Source organism: Sinohyriopsis cumingii, chromosome 2 (genome assembly GCF_028554795.1).
Source record: "Sinohyriopsis cumingii isolate HCF-2022 chromosome 2, ASM2855479v2, whole genome shotgun sequence".
Classification (NCBI taxonomy): Eukaryota; Metazoa; Mollusca; class Bivalvia; order Unionida; family Unionidae; genus Sinohyriopsis; species Sinohyriopsis cumingii.
In genome coordinates this window covers 160,380,906-160,401,153 of record NC_142962.1, presented here as the reverse complement: position 1 = coordinate 160,401,153, position 20,248 = coordinate 160,380,906, and the positions used below count along the sequence as shown (strand labels likewise).

Here is a 20,248-nt window from a genome sequence, read left to right as displayed (position 1 = left end):
CAGTTCAAAAACAGTATTTGACTTAGCCATTTGCTCAACTCGGCAAGATCAAACACCACTTGGCTTACATGAGAGGCCTGTAATGAATATTGTGTTATATTGTGCTGTTAAATGTTAGTACATAAATTACATCATGTGGATGGATGAGTGGATCATCTAGTTGGATAGATGGATACATGTTAGCATGTAAAATGCTATGTATGTATGGATGTACATTATTCCATTCTAGGCATATGTTCCATCCCATTGACGCAGCAGATGACCCATTAAAAAAGACATTCATGGTCACACATTTACAGACCTGCCAATAATTTGACTGTAAATCATACCTAAATGACCCTTAAATTATGGACTTTTAACAAAAATTATGAAAATATAATCTGTCGAATCTGTTAACTGGCCTCTTTGTTTTGAATCCCTGTCCAGGTTAGATTCATTGGAGTTGGTCGGGGAACCAAACTGACTTTTACAGTAATAACTCAGACATTTTAAACTGCCCATAATTTGCATGCAGAATGCCTGCATGATCATGCTGGTGCTTCTAACATAGGCTAACAATGACATTGAACAAACAAAAATGTTATAAATTCAAAAGGGACAATAAGCCTATTACAGTCAACATAATAGTAAAGAAAGAAATATTCTGATTCTTTGGAAGAAAAGCAGAAAAGGCATCAGTTAAATTTCTTGGACCATCATGTCATGTTGATCTGTGTCTCATGGCAAGAGATAATTACTATAGCCACTTGAAATTAAGAAAGACGGATAAAAATGAAAGATTATATAAAATTGAAAGATCTAGAAAGAAGCCTTTGAGCTTCATGGGGTTTGGAACTGTGCTGGAGGTAATGAAGGTCTTGAGTAGTGTACGAACATTTTTAGTTGAACATAATATTTGCCTTCACTGCTTTAGTCTCAGATCACACTTCTGAATTTATTAAATACATTTTCCAGCACATATTTTATTGCACCTTACTGGAAAGTGATCTAACCTACAGAAAGTTTTCACTGTCTTACTAAGAAGGTCTGCATTTAGTATGAATTTACAGAATTTATGTATATGAAGGTACAGTGGGGATTTTTGTTGATTCCTTGAGAAATCTACTATATTTCATTGCTTTTCAGGGTTTTATTAAATGCAGGCTAATTTTTTTAGTAGCCAACACAAATGCATGTCATGTGAATTCAGGTGTGTTTGATTGAATTTTCTGCTTGATACTGAGTAGTATGTTTCAGGTGCACTTTTAACCCAATGTATTGATTATGATAGGGACTTATATGGACTGGACCACTAATTCATTTCCCATTGAACTTCATATTAATACATTAAACATAAAAAGAAGTTATTCATTAACTTGGCATACAAATCATACACAGTTCCATTCATTAGAGACACAAAAATTTTTTCAGCCTTAAAAACATGCTTTGAAGCATGCGTTTGAGCCTCATGCTCCTAGTCTGCACCTGATAACATGATCTCACACCAGAAAGCCCAAAATGCTATTTTGTCAGCAGGAAATTAAATACAGGATATCAAAATAAAAATAAACAATCTGTTGTTAGGTGTAGTACATAGATTGAAGTTTGTGAAATTAATAATGGAACAAAATTGAACCTATTTATTAGTCAATGGGTACATCAAAAAATATTTGGTACTCTATTCACCCACTAGTAGCCTGGTTCCCTGAGTGTAAAATGATTAGTGGTCCAATACTGACAGAAAAAGTAAGCTAGTCTGACCTGATTTAAAAAAACAGCTTTTTTTTGCTTGGAATTCTTTGGGAATGAGTACCATATAACATTATTACTTAATATTTATGTTGGTGCAGTTTTTGTCTTGGCTGTATAAGAATGCCATATACAGGTGGATATGGCATTGTCATTTTGATCTCAGTGTTAATATTCTCTGTTTTTGTTAAAAGTTTATATCTTAACTGGAGTGGGGCCAAAAAAGAAGACATCTTGTTGAAGAAGAGACACCAGATTCTGTTGAAAATTCTTGTTGATAACAATTTGTGTATTTTAGTTCAGGGAGAGATGGTATAGTGGCTGTATGGGAAGCTTCTTCACTGACAGTCAAGAAGACGATACCAGTTTTTGAGGTCAGTTATTGATACTGTCTTTTAGGTTCAGTTTATCCTATTTTAGCTCTAATGATCATAGACTACAAGAAATTGTGGGATGGTCTTTTGTCTCTTGTCTGTACATCTGTCAGCAGAAGTTTGTTGCCGCTACTACTTGTAACCATCTGGTAGAGGGATGTCATCCTTGGTTCCTGCCCCTGGGGTTCAGGATTAGGGTGGGGCTTGGGTCTGGGGTCAAAGACTACATGTACATAAATTTTAATTACAGTTACATTTTCAAATAATTTTGGACCATACTTCCACAGTATATATTCAATCATAGTGGGAAGATATACCGATATATATATATATATATATATATATATATATATATATATATATATATATATATATATATATATATATTGCGGTTTGCTGGTCCTGTAATACAGTTTTCCCTGTCATGCTTTCATGCAACAAATCTCTATATACTGCACAATTTTCCAATTTAATTCAAGAACCATATTTGCTTTTTTTCTTAGATGCATGCTTAGCACGAGATTTCAAGAGAATTTAAAATGAGATGCACATTGTCATTATTTAGGCAAAATTTAATTGAGGGGTGGCAAGTCAAGACCAGGGTATATTTTTCCAGTTATAAATAATAATTTACCCATTTATTAATTTTCCTTTGTACTGTGCCAAAAACAAAGGGTGATTGCTTGGAAAGTGTTAGAGTATTAGCATTTTGACATGTAAATAATATATTTTTACATTGTTAAGAGTCCAAGCAGTAACAATTTTGTATGGAACATTACATAGTATAGAATAAGGAACAATGTCCTAACACCAGCTGTCCATGAAATAAATACTGAATGGGTATATATTTTTTTTAAAGATTTTCCCAGGTATAGATCATATTCTTCCTTGTATCAGGAAAAGTGAATGTTATTGGTAAATTCTTTTGCTGTGACACAGAAAGCTTGCAGGGCACAAGGTCATTAATTGACACTGATTTCACAATGTGTCATGTGCCTTTTGCTGTGACACAGAAAGCTTGCAGGGCCAATGTACACAAGGTCATTAATTGACACTGATTTCACAATGTGTCATGTGCCTTTTGCTGTGACACAGAAAGCTTGCAGGGCCAATGTACACAAGGTCATTAATTGACACTGATTTCACAATGTGTCATGTGCCTTTTGCTGTGACACAGAAAGCTTGCAGGGCCAATGTACACAAGGTCATTAATTGACACTGATTTCACAATGTGTCATGTGCCTTTTGTTGGCTATCATGTTCATTCACAACACAGGCATTGTGGTTGTAAAATTGTCATACTTTTTGGTTGTAAAATTGTGTCAGGCTTTTTGTTTTATTATTTATTAAGAGAAGGAATTACCATCATTTCATCTCATGTCCAGTGTCTTCCAGAGGTCATTGTTCCATCACACTTTTGTAGCAGCAAAGTCATATTGATGACATAATAATAATAATAATAATAATAATAATAATAATAATAATAATAATAATAATAATGCACAGTAAACACTGATTTTACAAAAGCAGACATAACTAAGGGAGAATAGTATGACTGTTATGGGAGGATGCATTATCTTTATCACACAGTAGCATGAATCCTTAAGGGAGTATGACTGTTATGGGAGGTTGCATTGTGCCTTTATCATACAGTAGTTTCAGGAAGCTGTTACCAGACTAATTGTAATCTGCAGACTTATTGCATTCCATGTGAGCTGTGGGTCCAGAGGTCAATGGTCAAGGTAAAAGAAGTCGTATGGTAGTGTTGTGTGCTTCATGTGAGACCATAAATCTTTACTTTTTCCACTGTGCATTTCAGAATGTCGAGTCCCTTGTCTTACTTCCCGAGGGTTGTGATTTTCCTGATCTGAATGTCTCTAAGGATGCTGTGCATTTTATAACTGCTGGTAGCAAAGGTAAGCATGTTGTCATCACATACAGTTATTAATGAGGTAAGCATGTTGTCATTGCATACAGTTATTAATGAGGTAAGCATGTTGTCATTGCATACAGTTATTAATGAGGTAAGCATGTTGTCATTGCATACAGTTATTAATGAGGTAAGCATGTTGTCATTGCATACAGTTATTAATGAGGTGACCCTTGGTGGTTACAGAGTCAGTTCATGTTTAATATAATTTTAAAGACTAAATATAACTTGTTAGCATCATTGTATTTTAAACAGATTTTTCAAGTAAATTTACTGGGATACAGACCTGAAGTGCCTTATGTGTCAGCAGGTTTAAAATAAAGTTCTTTTGGATTATATGCAGTTAAAGCAATATTTAATGTTAATGTGGAAACAGAAAGATATGCATTTATAAGTATTTGAAATTACAGATGTTTTGTAACCAACCTTTTTAGATTTGAGAATTTGCTAGTACAGTGGCTTGTGTCTTTGTCGGATGATAATTCTTTGTAATTTAGACATAAGTCTGACTGATTAGTTTTGTGGGGTTTAATGGTATTTTTCAGCACATGATAACTGTACATGGTGGTCAATATATTTTCTAGAGAAAGAACCTGGGAAGACCTCAGGAAGAACCACTGACCCACCATAAGCTACTGGCAAGCTTTCTCACTATAGTCAAGCCAAGACTCAAACATGCCCAAACAGAGGTGAGATGTGCGAGTGATCTGTAAGGGAGACCACTCAGTCACCCGAGGCCCATACCTCGAATATGTTTTCTCAAAATGTGTGTTGCTCTGCTTCAAGGCAGGGAGTAAGAGGAACCACTATTCTTTCCAAGAATCCTAAATTCATGCCAATAATTTTGGTTGTCAAATGAATTTTGACTTCATCTCAGCATTGACCATGGATGTTTATTTAATGCTTTGAATTGCAAACAGAATAATGAACTAGTGGAAAACTAACACATATTTTGTGATCGAAAGTATTTCAAACACACTTGGTATACATGTAAAGAATGTTGAATGGCACTACCTTTGGATATGAAAGCAAAGTACAACATTAATTGTGTAAAATTGAGAATGCTTGACCAGAAGTAGTACATGATTTGAGGGGGTTGGGGTTGGTTGGCTGCTAGTAGTATAAAACTGAGAATGCTTGACCATAAATAGTATATAAATTGGAGTAGGGGGATTGGCCATTAGTATAAAATTGAGCTTGACCATAAGTATTATATAAATTGGTGGGTGGTTATCCATTAGTAGTATAAAATTGAAAATGTTTGGCCATAAGTAGTATATAAACTGGGTGTGGTCGGCCATTAATAATATAAAATTGAGAATGCTTGACCATAAGTAGTGTATAAATTGGGCATAGTTGGCCATTAATAGTATTGTTGTTGTTGTGGGGTTTAACGCCATTTTTCAGCACATGATAGGCAATACATGGTGGCCAGTATTAATGGTGGAGGAAGAATCCGGGAAAACCCCGGAAAGAATCACCAACCCACAAAAAGCTACTGGCAAGCTTTCTCACATACCCACATTGGCTGAGTCTGAGACTTGAACTGGCGCAGACAGGGGTGAGATGGCAGTGATCCGTAACAGAGAGCGCTTTAGACCACTCAACCACTTGGGGCCCCCACCTTTAATAGTATAAACTTCAGAATGTTTGGCCATAAGTAGTATATAAATTGGGCATGGTTGGCCATTAATATATAAATTAAGAAAGTTTGTCCGTAAGTAGTATATAATTTGGGCATGGTTGGGCATTAATATATAAATTAAGAATGTTTGTCCATAAGTAGTATATAAATTGGGCGTGGTTGGCCATTAATAGTATAAATTGAGAATGTTTGCCCATAAGTAGTATATAAATTGGGCATGTTTGGCCATTAATAGTATAAACTGAGAATGCTTGTGCTTAAGTAGTATATAAATTGGGCATGGTTGACCATTAATAGTATAATTAATTGAGAGTGTTTGTCTATAACTAGTATATAAACTGGGCATGGTTGGCCATTGATATATAAATTAAGAATGTTTGTCCATAAGTAGTATATAAATTGGGCATGGTTGGCCATAAGTAGTATATAAATTGGGCATGGTTGGCCATTAATAGTATAAACTGAGAATGCTTGTGCTTAAGTAGTATTGGGCAGGGTTGGCCATTAGTATATAAATTGGGCATGGTTGGCCATTAATAGTATAAATTGAGAGTATTTGTGCTTAAGTAGTATATAAATTGGGCATGGTTGGCCAAGTAGTATATAAATAAGGCATGGTTGCCTATAAGTAGTATATAAATAAGGCATGGTTGTCTATAAGTAGTATATAAATTGGGCATGGTTGGCCATAAGTAGTATATAAATTTGGCATGGTTGTCTATAAGTAGTATATAAATTGGGCATGGTTGGCCATATGTATATAAATTGGGTTTGCATGGCCATTAATAATATAAATTGAGAATGTTTGTCCATAAGTAGTATATAAATTGGGCATGGTTGTCCATAAGTAGTATTTAAATTGGGCATGGTTGTCTATAAGTAGTATATAAATTGGGCATGGTTGTCTATAAGTAGTATTTAAATTGGGCATGGTTGTCTATAAGTAGTATATAAATTGGGCATGGTTGTCTATAAGTAGTATTTAAATTGGGCATGGTTGTCTATAAGTAGTATATAAATAAGGCATGGTTGTCTATAAGTAGTATATAAATTGGGCATGGTTGGCCATAAGTAGTATATAAATTTGGCATGGTTGTCTATAAGTAGTATATAAATTGGGCATGGTTGGCCATACGTAGTATATAAATTGGGTTTGTATGGCCATTAATAGTATAAATTGAGAATGTTTGTCTATAAGTAGTATATAAATTGGGCATGGTTGTCTATAAGTAGTATATAAATTGGGCATGGTTGTCTATAAGTAGTATATAAATTGGGCATGGTTGTTTATAAGTAGTATTTAAATTAGGCATAGTTGGCCATTAGTAATATAAAATTGAGAATGCTTGTCCATAAGCAGTATATAAATTGGGCATGGTTGGCCATAGGGACTGGTATAAGTAGTACATAACTCTCAAAATGACTTGTGTTTAAAATAGAAGAAGGTGCCTACCTTTCGACTTTGGTATACCCATTATGGGTATTAAATCAAGAATGGGATCAGCATGAGTTGGCTACCGTGGGATGTCCTGGGTAAGGCACATTACTCTAATGGTCGTGGCACTAAATAATCTGCTTGTGTTGATGTACCATAAAACATCTTACCAAACCAATCAAGAAACCAAAGTGTACATCCCTTAACTGTCAAGTTTTGCATAAATACCCATGAATAAACAAATACAAAATTATAACGTTGCCGGTTTTGCCATGCCATTTGCCACTTTGGGTTGATACTCAATAAACATGTAATTTTTGGAGAATGATATCAGCAGGTGTTATGTTAAGCTCTCATAGCCAGGTGATACTAATTTTGTCTTACATGGACCACATGAACTTAATTGAGCAGGAATTGTAATAATGCAATGCCCTATACCATTTTATAATAATAGTATTGATCAGTTATCCATGGGTCTTAGCATTTATTTTACTTTGAGTGATATTCAGCATTAGGTTTATTCAGTGTTAATCAAATAGATTCATAATTGTTCATTATTCTTGGACAAGATCTTTTTATTTCAAGGTAAACCCTAAAGCGAGGTTTTTTGGTCTAATCACTCTCTAGATAGTATGTGCTAAATAATGTAACGTTATTGTGAATATCATAATACAACAGTCCACAGTAATATTGGCAAAATAACTGCTCCAAAGTATACGATGTTTGTAGGATATTCAAACAATTCCACCATGTCAGTAATAATGGCACATATAAATGCAAACAGTTGCCTTAAGACATATCTTACATGTGTATTACCTGTCTTACATGATTACCTGTCTTATACAAGTATTACCTGTCTTCAGTGAGGACTGCTCCGGTGGCCTAGTGGTTAGAGCGTCTGCCTCAGATGTGGGAGGTCATGGGTTCAATCCCCAGCTGAGTCATACCAAAGACTTACAAAAATGGTACATACAGCTGCCTCGCTTGGCGCTTAGCATTAAGAGGTTAGTGTTAGGACTGGTCGGCCTGGTATCAGGATAATGTGACTGGGTGGGACATTATGCTACATGTCTGTGGCATGCTGCCCCAGTACTAGACATTACTATAAACTGCCACATTGCAGACATCATAGCGATATGACTGAAAAATTGTTAAAGCTACGTTAAAAATCCAAATCACACACACACACACTCTTAACTGAGTATTGCTTGTCTTATATGTGTATTGCCTGTCTTACATGATTATTACCTGTCTTACATGTGTATTATCTGACTTGCACAAGTATTCTCTTGCATGAATATTACTTGTCTTACATGAGTATTACTTGTCTTACATGTCTTTCAAGAGTATTACATGATTATTACTTGTCTTACATGAGTTTTGCCTGTTTTACATGAGCATTACCTGTATTGCATGTGTATAACCTGTCTTATATGAGTATTACCTGTCTTATGTGAGCATTATCTGTCTTACATGAGTGTTACCTGTCTGACATGAGTATAACCTGTCTTACATGAATATTACTTGTCTTACATGAGTATTACCTGTCTTATATGAGTATTACCTTCTTATGTGGGTATTACCTGTCTTACATGTGTATTACTTGTCTTACATGAGTATTGCTTGTCTTACGTGTATTTTGCAAGTATTTTCTGTTTTACATGAATATTACCTGTCTTACATGAATATTACTTTGTGATCAGGCAGAGGAAGACCGCTTTTAATCATTAAGGCATCTGAAGAGATGAATTTAGTGTGGAATGAAATTTCTTGTCATCCTCATTCAACTGCATGTCATATATATTTAAATTAAACATGAACATTATTCCTTGTTAGAGATTGAACAGAGGATTGCTTTGGTTATCATAGTGACTATTTTTCCCATTTTTCTTTCTTTATTGTGTTTGTCTGTTTTTAGGAAAGGGGTAGAGAAGACTGTTTCATGTTCGCCGATTACCCTTTGAGGTGGAAAATTGTGACAGTTGGATTTTGTTTTCATTTTTGTGAATAGGATTTATTTTGGCAATGAACCCATTGTCTTTCAATAAAACTGGTATATGGACCCATATATATATATATATATATATATATATATATATATATATATATATATATATATATATATATACCTTGGATATGTTATCTATATTATTCATGGCTTTTCAAAATTTAATGTTGCAAGTTTTCGTGTGACAGGTGTGTTGAGGGTATGGAATTCCAAGAGCAGCAGGTGTGTTTATGGTCAGGATGGGACAGTAGCTGTAGCAGGACCGGAAAAAAAGGCGGAAGATCAGGAACAGAACATCACACAATCTTTCTATTCTAAATCCCTCAATGCTATCATTGTGGTCACTTTTGATCATAATGTATCATTGTTTGATGTCCACACACTGTCATTGAATAAACAGGTTAGTCTTGCATAATGTTGTTAAATATTTGAATCAGCTTAAAGTTTTTCTGTTGAAGAGAGTAATATTAATTTTTTACTGTAACCTATAATTGGATAACTTTAGTAGAAGTGGGTGCAGTTTAACTTGTTTGGATACTTCTAGTTAGTACAGGTAACTTGTTTGGATACTTCTAGTTAGTACAGGTAACTTGTTTGGATACTTCTAGTTAGTACATGTAACTTGTTTGGATACTTCTAGTTAGTACATGTAACTTGTTTGGATACTTCTAGTTAGTACAGGTAACTTGTTTGGATACTTCTAGTTAGTACAGGTAACTTGTTTGGATACTTCTAGTTAGTACAGGTAACTGCTTGTACAATCAAACCTGACTATAATAGCCACCCATGTGAAAAGGCAGAGTGGCCTTTACAGAGGTGACCTTTGTATGCAGGTTTGGTTTTTGTACAAATATCATGCACAGAATAACATTGTTATTATTATTATTAACACTTTGGTGGCCTCTTGGTTAGGTAGGTCGCTGGTTCCAACTCTGGCTGAGTCATACCAAAGACTTACAAAAATGGTACTAATATCTGCCTCACTAGGTGCTCAGCACTAAGAGGTTAGTGTTAGGACTGGTTGGCCTGGTGTCAGGATAATGTGACTGGGTGGGACATTATGTTACATGTCTACAGCATGATGCCTCAGTGCTAGACATTACTATAAACTGCCATACTGTAGACATCATAGCAGTATGACTGAATTTTTTTAAGGTTACGTTAAAAATCCAAATCAGACACACATATTATTATTATGTTATCAACATGTATAGATTTGTGCACTGTTCAGCACCAAAAAAAATCATACAGTAAATGTCCATGCTGTTGACTTAGTGAAAAAGAAATTGCTGATATTTTGTTGTTTTCTGCACCATGATAAAATACTAATTTCACTAGTGACTGTATGTTGACCAGGATATACAATTTAGTCTAGAAACTGCTGTCCACACTTAAGACAGTATCTTTAGTAATCATGTGCTTAGCTCACAGAGATCAAAAGAAATTTGGCTTTTGTGTGCACTTTCATCAAATTCAGATTATAATCATCCTAAGTAAATCAGTTACTTTAAGGATGTCTACTTTTGTAAAGGTCAAAGCTACTTGTACAACACAAAATGATGTAATCATTACATTATGACACCATCCATATGTCATCACTTGTTACTTATATGAGTTGTCGAACTATGAATTCTGGGAGAGATTAGATATAAAACTGCATGATTCTATTAAACAATGAGTTGAGAAAATATACTAATATCATTTTAATCTAACAAATAGATATGTGAAAGAAAACATTAAATTGGTTCATACACCTTTAACAAATTCTTGAAATTAAGTGGCTGCATTGAAAATGGATTGAATTTTTCCTCAAACTTCTTAAATTTAACTCAGAGAACACAAATCATTGAAATTAATAAAAAATGACATTTTAAATTCAGAATTTTAGTTTTTTTTAATTCATATTTTCCGAAAATAATGGTTAAATATACAAAATGAGATTAAAACTGAGTTGATCAAATGAAATGTACTTGTATGATGGTTTAGCATTCATTTGCTGTATTGGTGTGCTAATTAGTTACATGTTTTTCTTCTGCTTTTGTACCTGTTTATGCAGTGATAAAATAATTTATGGAAAAATTTCAGTTTCTATTACCAAAATGTACTCCTTGAAAACTTGGAAGTCCTTGGAAACTCTTTGAAAATCAGCTCATTGAGACTGTACTAGCCGTGATAAAGTCAACAAAAAGTTGACTTGACTTTGAGATCAGCCATAAATCATCTGTATAGTCTTTCTGTGCACAAAACTGACGTGCTCCCATTAACTGTGTCATACTGAACACGAACAAGCACTTTACTTTATGTTTTTGATAAGAGTAATTTGATAAGAGTAGTATGTGATATTCAGTCTTTGAAAATTTGGTCATTTTTGTTTGTGACACAGTACATTTTTGCCATACATTAAATTTGAATGAACCATACATTAGGTTAGATATTCAACTATGAGTAGTGCAAGAAAATGAATACCAACCTCGGAATGTTTAGAGATAAGGGACTTTCTATACTTTTAACGATGTAAAATTATAAATATTTCAAAAAGTCAAATACGTCAAGACTTACAAAGTGATCGTCCTTACGTTTGTACCCTACAAAGCAATCTAGTACCATCAGATAAGTCCCAGTCATGTATCAAACCAGTGTCATCAGATCAGTCCCAGTCACATATCAAACTAGTGCCATCAGAAAAGTCCAGGTCACGTATCAAACTACTTCCATCCAATCAGTCCAGGTCACATATCAAACTAGTGCCATCGGATCAGTCCAGGTCACATATCAAACTATTCTGTCAGATCAGTCCCAGTCACATATCAAACTAGTGCCATCAGATCAGTCCAGGTCAGATATCAAACTATTCTGTCAGATCAGTCCCAGTCACGTATCAAACTACTGCCATCAGATCAGTCCCAGTCACATATCAAACTACTGCCATCAGATCAGTCCAGGTCACATATCAAACTATTCTGTCAGATCAGTCCCAGTCATATATCAAACTAGTGCCATCAGATCAGTCCAGGTCACATATCAAACTATTCTGTCAGATCAGTCCCAGTCACATGTCAAACTAGTGCCATCAGATCAACCCAGGTTTCATGCTATGTTCATGTGCAAGTTACTTTACTCCAATTGCCTCAATACTAAATAGCCCACTTTTGATGCTGTGCTCTAAAACACTAAGTCAAAATCAAACCAATCTAAATAGAAATATATTAAATTTGCTTTGTTAATGGCATGTATTTGTGTTTAATGTGTGACCAGCTAAGACTGATGGCATTGACCCAGATTTAGTTGCCTGGGGGGAGTACCAGTTGATCAAAGTCTACAGTGTTATGCTAAAATCATTTGTGAAATAAATGGCATAATCCATGATCTGCCAGTGCTATATAGTAGCAGATAGGTATCTTTACTGTTCATTGTAGAACGAGCATTATCTGAGCTTATTAAAATTTTCAATAGCAGAGCATTGATCCCATTTTGTGCTTCAGGTTGAACAGCCTTGTAGGTAGGATCATATGTACATGTACATATATATCAACTTTTAATTCTAGTTTTCAGGTTACAATGATGAGATTCTAGATTCCCAGTTCTGTGGGAAAAGTGACAGTCATGTTGCTGTAGCTACAAATAGCCCAAAACTGAAAGTGTTCCGTCTTGACACGTGGGACTGTACAATTCTGTCAGGACATACAGATATTATAATGAGCATCAGTGTTTTTAACAACGGAAGACACTTTGTTACCGGTTCCAAGGTAATAACATCACTCATCATACAATATATTGCTAATAAGGAAAGGAATCTGATTATGTTAGACTTTTATTGTTCTAAATATTTATTTAAATTGATTACTTTGTAAGTTAAGATTGTTAAAAATTGCAAAAACCCTTTTAATTTAATAGTAGATGAAGGAAGGTGAAATTTGTTGATCTGTTTAAATCTATTATCAAGAAGCTGATAAAGATATGTTATTTAAATAATAATAATAATAACAGTAATAATAATGATAATAATTGGGGAAATAAATGAATTTTTAATGAAAAGTCTGCAATGGCAAGTTTTCATGATATACTATTAACAGCTAGAGTGTTTTATGGGGTCATATACTTAATTGAAACTTGACAGTAAATGTAGATTATGTACCATTTATCTCAGTGAAATGTTCTTGAATATTTGTCAATTAATATTAGATGCTGTAATTGCAAAGTATTCAGTAGTGATAAAATTTTGATGTGGTGAAGAGCTTTTATGGGTAATGTATCTCCATGCCTTGAATTATACTGGTAATATATCCCCATGCCTTGAATTATGCTGGTAATATATCCCCATGCCTTGAATATTACAGGTTGGATTTTACAGGTAATATATTGCATACCTTGAATTTGTTTCAGGATAACACAATCAGACTGTGGCAGTTTAATGAGGAGAGCAATAACATTTCCTGCACGGCTGTCGGTCAAGGTCATACACATGCTGTGTTAAGTGTCAGCTTCTCCAAGTAAGTATTGGTCATTTTTAACTAGTGGACCGTTGCTGTAAGCTTTTGTCCCCTACCTTTCTGCATTCCATCTGGCCATCCATGTCAAACCTATCATTTCCATTCTATAACTTTCAAGCCATTTAAGATTAAAGGATAAAGTATGGTATACTTGTATCATCATTAGAAGGTGTGTTGCATACCACAGTGGGGGTGCATCTTCAAGGTTATGTGCGTAGTTCTTTATTTTACATGTAAATTGACATTTTTATTTGCTCTGTATCTGAGTTGTTTGACAATAGGTATTGAAACTTGATGTATTGATACACTTATCACTAGAAAGTGTGTTGTATATCAATATTGGGGGTCTTATATACATGGTCACGGTCATGGCTTAATATTGTAAATTTTCATCAAACTTTCCCTTCCGCTGAATAGTTTTTAAGCTGTTTGAGATTAACATAAGAAATTTGGTCTTCTATAGCATCACTAGAAGGTGTGCCATGTATAACAGTGAGAGTCTGGTCTTCAGGGTCAAGGTCACAGCATAATATTTTACATTTTCATCACTATGTTATTTACTGTATAATTTTAAAGCATTTTGCGATTGAGAGGTAAAGTTTGGTATACTTGTACATAAATCACTACAAAGCTTGTCAAACACATTATTGGGTGTCATGTCCTCTGTCTCAAAGTCATCACTCAGTATTGTTTGTTTTCCATCACACTTTCTTTTCCTCTCTTTACTTTTAAAGCTGATTGGGATTAAGGGCTGCAAACTTAGTATACATATACGTACATCTTTAGCAAATGTGTTGTGTAATCCTTTTGGAATGTTATCTTCAAGGTCAGTAATGTGTGGTATGTTCAGTTTTTCTATTTTACTTTATAACTTTAGGACCAATTGAGATGATGGGATGAAATTTTGAGATGACTTTATATCATCACATAAAAGGTGTGTTATGTGGTACATTGGGTGTCCAGTCTTCAAGGTTAAGGTCACCGGTCAATATTCATGGTGTCAACCACATTTGCCCTTCTGTTTTCTAACTTAAGATAAGTGGATGAAATTTTCTGTTTCAGCATTGGCATTAGTAGACATATTCCACTGCATTGTAAGATCTTATCTTCAAGGGCAAGGTTGCATTTCACCATTTTAGGTTATAATTTATATAAAAGTTAATCTTTACAGAAGCCATAGTTTTTTCTTCTTTTCCTTCTTTCAAACCTTTTTGTCAAACTCCCTATTTTTCACTCCTTTTCCAAAATGGCCCTACCATCCCTACATTTGGGGGGGTATTAATGTTGAAAATATTGCACACTGTATGAAAAACTGTAGTGCAACAAGACCAGATAATGCCCCTGTGATGTGAAGCTTGTTTTTTTAGAAGATAAATGGACTGTAGATATATTTAGTTAATGAGTAAGAGCAGACCTTCATTTAAGTTTAAGAAGGCAAGTCATGTCATTTAAGTTTAAGACGGTAAGTCATGTCATTTATGTTTAAGAAGGCAAGTCATGTCATTTAAGTTTAAGAAGGCAAGTCATGTCATTTAAGTTTAAGAAGGTAAGTCATGTCATTTAAGTTTAAGAAGGTAAGTCATGTCATTTAAGTTTAAGAAGGCAAGTCATGTCATTGAAGTTTAAGAAGGTAAGTCATGTCATTTAAGTTTAAGAAGGTAAGTCATGTCATTTAAGTTTAAGAAGGTAAGTCATGTCATTTAAGTTTAAGAAGGTAAGTCATGTCATTTAAGTTTAAGAAGGTAAGTCATGTCATTTAAGTTTAAGAAGGTAAGTCATGTCATTTAAGTTTAAGAAGGCAAGTCATGTCATTGAAGTTTAAGAAGGTAAGTCATGTTATTTAAGTTTAAGAAGGTAAGTTATGTCAAGTAATTATTTTCTTCAGTTCTTTTTGTTGCTGGAAAGACTCAGAGCCGTCTGAGTTACAGAGATAAACCATGGTACACATGCTTCTCAGATTGATGGCAATTTATGTATCAGAGTCAAGGTTTTATCTTCATTGTCAAAGTCACAAAATAATTGTTTTACCCCATTTTGGCACCTCTCTAATGCCCTTTGAAATATGGTGATAATGCTTGGTTACTTTACATGTCTTCTCAGTAAATTCACAGCTCTTTCTTAACCAATGGTTGATTTCATTACATCTTAAAACAGTATTTGCATCATGTAACCAATGATTGATTTCATTACATCTCAAAACATTATTTGCATCATGTAACCAATGATTGATTTCATTACATCTCAAAACAATGTTTACATCATGTAACCAATTATTGATTTTATTACATCTCAAAACAGTAGTTGCATCATGTAACCAATGATTGATTTCATTACATCTCAAAACAATACTTACATCATATAACCAATGGTTGATTTCATTACATCTCAAAACAATACTTACATCATTTAACCAATGGTTGATTTCATTACATCTCAAAACAATATTTGCATCATGTAACCAATGATGGATTTCATTACATCTCAAAACAATATTTGCATCATGTAACCAATGGTTGATTTCATTACATATCAAAACAATATATGCATCATGTAACCAATGATTGATTTCATTACATCTCAAAACAATATTTGCATCATGTAACCAATGATTGATTTCATTACATCTCAAAACAATATTTGCATCATGAAACCAATGATTGATTTCATTACATCTCAAAACAATATTTGCATCATGTAACCGATGGTTGATTTCATTACATATCAAAACAATATATGCATCATGTAACCAGTGATTGATTTCATTACATCTCTAAACAATATTTGCATATATGAGTCCAAACCACACTCACACTGGAGCAAAGGTCAGTCCATTTTTTCTGCCTATACCACCGTCCTCCTAGTAGAAAAAACAAGCTGACTGACTCTCTCTTTTTGGAGCAGTTTCCGAATCTCCTGGAGTATGGAAATTCGATAGGTTGCTAACTGATTATTCTTGGAGATTTCAACTTTCACTTTGACTGTCCTAGAAACCCAGACACATCAAAACTCCTAGATTCCATTAGTGTTTTCAACTTCAAACAGTCAGTTAACCAACCCACCCATAAACATGGTCACATTTTAGACTGGATTCTTCATAGACCTGATGATAACATTCTACGGTCCTCCCTTGTATCCCATGAACTTGCATCAGGTCACTTCTACACTATATGCCATCTTGACGTAGCAATCACTAACCCTCCACCTTTATCTGCTACTAAGAGAAACCTCCATTTGATAAATAGAACCAAACTAATGCATGACATCCAAGCAAACCTAACAACTTGCTTACCTCCTACAGCAGAACAACTCGATAACTGCCTGCGTTCATTGCTCAACAAACATGCCCCAGCTACCAAGTGCAGAGTATCAATTCAAAAGTGTTTTCCATGGTATAGCAGTGTTAGGGACCAGCTTCGCACTGCAAAAAGAGACCGCTGTAAAACTAAGATACTTTGGCTTTCCACCAGACTCACTATTCATAAGCAAATCTATGAAGCCGCTAAGAAGAATGTCACAAATATAGTCCATTCAGTGAAATCAGCCCACTACGCTACTAAGATCATGGAAAGTTCCAGCTGCAAAGAGCTTTTCGAGATTACTAACAAGCTAATGTCAAGGAACAAATGTACACCACTTCAACTACCTTCTCTCCAGTCGACCTTCTGGACATGTTTGCAAATTTCTTCCATGACAAAGTACAAACCATTAGAGATAAGCTTGACACCACAGTTTCAATTGGCTCGTCGTCACCATACAGTTGTGATACAGAATTTGAGTGGCAACCATTCGCAGCATTTGAACCTGTCTCAGTGGATTTTGTATGTACAATCCAGATGAAGAGTGCACCAAAGTCATGTGAACTTGATCCAACATAACTGCTGCTTGAGTGCTTAGATCCAGTATTGCCTTCACTAACTGATGTTATTAATACCTCTCTCTCATCAGGGGAATTCCCATCATTTTTCAAAACTGCCATTGTAAAGCCTCTGCTGAAGAAACCAACACTAGACCATAACGATTAAAAGAACTACTGCCCAGTTTCTAATCTCCCATTTATATCAAAAATCTTAGAAAAGGTTGTTCTATCCCAGCTTGTATCTCATCTGAATTCAGACAGTCTTTTTAAGCAATGTACAATCTGCATATCACCCTTGCCACAGTACTGAAACTACTCTTCTAAAAGTAGTTAATGACATTCTCTATGCTTTGGATAGCGGAAAGATTACAGTCCTCACCCTCCTTTATTTGCCTGCAGCATTTGACACAATAGACCATGATATATTACTTCACCGTCTCCAGCATGTATTTGCCATTCATGATACAGCCTTACTGTAGTTCAAGTCCTACTTGGTCAACAGGACACAAATTGCGTCTGCAAATGGAATACACTCCAGCCCATTTGATCTATGTTGTGGTGTTCCACAGGGGTCTGTTCTTGGACCTGTTATCTTCATTCTATTCACTCAGCCACTCTCAAGTGTCATAGATCATCATCCAGTGTCTCACCAATTGTATGCTGATGACACGCAAATATACAAATCTAGCCACCCAACTGAAGTTGATGCTACCATCCAAGGTGTAGAGAGGTGCATTTCTGATGTGAAATCATGGATGACATGTAACAAGCTGCACATGAATGATGATAAAACTGAGGCCATTATGATCATAACACAATGACTTTCTCATTCACATCCTTTACCTCAAACAATAAATATCAGCAACACCAACATTAAATTCACACTATCAGTACGAAACCTAGGTGTTACTCTGGACAGTACTCTCACATTGCACCAACATGTCATGAACATATGCAAGGCTGCATATCTTGAGCTGAGACGCATCAGCTCAATTCACAAAAATCTTATAGTTGATGCCACTAAAACACTTGTGTGTTCATTAGTATTTTCAAGACTGGACTATTGTAACTCAATTCTGTCTGGTTCATCTCAATATCTGCTCCAGAAACTTCAAAAAGTTCAAAACACAGCTGCTTGGATCATACTTAGAGTACCACGATCAGAGCACTCCTCCCTGCTGCTCTGTACCCTACACTGGCTATCCATTCGATCCAGAATCAAACACAAAATTTGTTCTCTGTGCTACGTTTCACTGTCGGACTCTAGTCCAACATACCTATCCAACCTCACTCGTGTACACACCATCAAGATACTTACGCTCCTCTTCTGACAATCGTATACTCATTATTCCTACTATGAAAACAAAGTCATATGGAAAGCATTCATTTGCATACCAGGGCCCAGCAATGTGGAATGAATTGCCCACTGAACTTAGACACAAAGACACAGTGATCCCATTCAAGAGTGCTCTCAAAACTCACTTATTTCGACTGCAAGAACAAAGTTAAAGACCTAATGTTTCCCACCTTAAATATTCTCAGCATGTTTTTTTAATGTTTTCTAATTTCAAGGTGTTTGTTTTTGTAATCATATCATTATACATGTTTTTTATCTTATAGGTGTTGTCTAATGTTGTAAAGCGCTATGAGCTTCTAAAGATTAGGTGCTATACAAAGTCCTCATTATTATTATTATTATTATTATTATTATTATTATTATTAAAGGGATACTGAGATTAATGAACCTTGGGACTTGACTTTAGTTTAAACTTTTGAATTGCAGAGTGAAGCCTTCTTTTGTTGTGAGTGGAAGTCAGGATTGCACACTCAAGCTATGGGATGTGTCACATGACACTGACCCAGACTTCACTGGGGCGCTGCATGCTAGATACACCGAAAAAGCCCATGACAAAGACATCAACTCTGTAGCTGTGTCTCCTAATGACAAATTTGTTGCAACGGGGTCGCAGGACAAGACAACCAAGGTTTGCAGAACTGTGCATTGGCTTTATAGGATTTTATATATGGTGTTTTCAGTAGTTTTACTAAGATGTTTCTTGACATTTACATGCATTTTTCATATTATAAAATGTAAAATGTAACATCTTTCCTATCATTGATAATGAACATAAATGAGTGGAAGTGCTCAGATAACATTACATGTGCCTTGGGTGGACAGTTCATCATATAATCTCAAAATTCAACAGTTGCATATTGTTTGGGTGATCTTAGCAATGCTCATATAAAGTCATTGTATTGGCCAGATCAGTATGAAACTTCAGTATGATTTTGACAGAAGCAAAATGATAGACAAAGGCCACCTTATTCAGCCATTGTTTATGCACTGGAGCAAAAAATGCACACAAAGTTTCCATCTTGATTTCTACCTGGCTAATATTTTATATGAACGAGACCATCTTTGATAATAACTTCGTTGGAAAACACCTATGGTGACAATACCAGAACACACCATTGGACCAATTTAATATTGAAATGGCTTGCACAGTTCTTACCTTTATCATTACTAAATATAATATAGGAGAGTGCCACAAAATGGTAAAGAGGAATGTCAACAATGCAGTATGCATGCTTTCTTTTTCATCTTCAACCTGTAATGATCAGTTTGAGATTGCTGTACTAAATTTTGGTAAAGAAAGCAAGCAAAATATAGCAGTCACTTATCTGATGCCCATGTCCAGACCATCAACAGTTTTGTTAAGATTTTGGTTAATGTTTTTAATTTGTATATATTTCCTGAAACCCTTAATGAACTATCTCCATA

General features: G+C 34.9%; 1 protein-coding gene across 2 annotated transcripts in view; it reads left to right on the top strand.

Annotated features, from left to right (window-relative positions):
• The window catches only part of LOC149806211 (transducin beta-like protein 3), a 79,584-nt gene that overhangs the window by 32,790 nt on the left and 26,546 nt on the right, over positions 1 to 20,248 (top strand). For both annotated transcript variants that reach the window (XM_089951153.1, XM_089951152.1), the window contains exons 8-13: positions 2,027 to 2,102; positions 3,922 to 4,018; positions 9,309 to 9,520; positions 12,666 to 12,866; positions 13,504 to 13,610; positions 19,250 to 19,451. In XM_089951153.1, the coding sequence (XP_089807279.1) occupies positions 2,027 to 2,102; positions 3,922 to 4,018; positions 9,309 to 9,520; positions 12,666 to 12,866; positions 13,504 to 13,610; positions 19,250 to 19,451 (895 nt within the window). The remainder of the gene's footprint in view (positions 1 to 2,026; positions 2,103 to 3,921; positions 4,019 to 9,308; positions 9,521 to 12,665; positions 12,867 to 13,503; positions 13,611 to 19,249; positions 19,452 to 20,248) is intronic.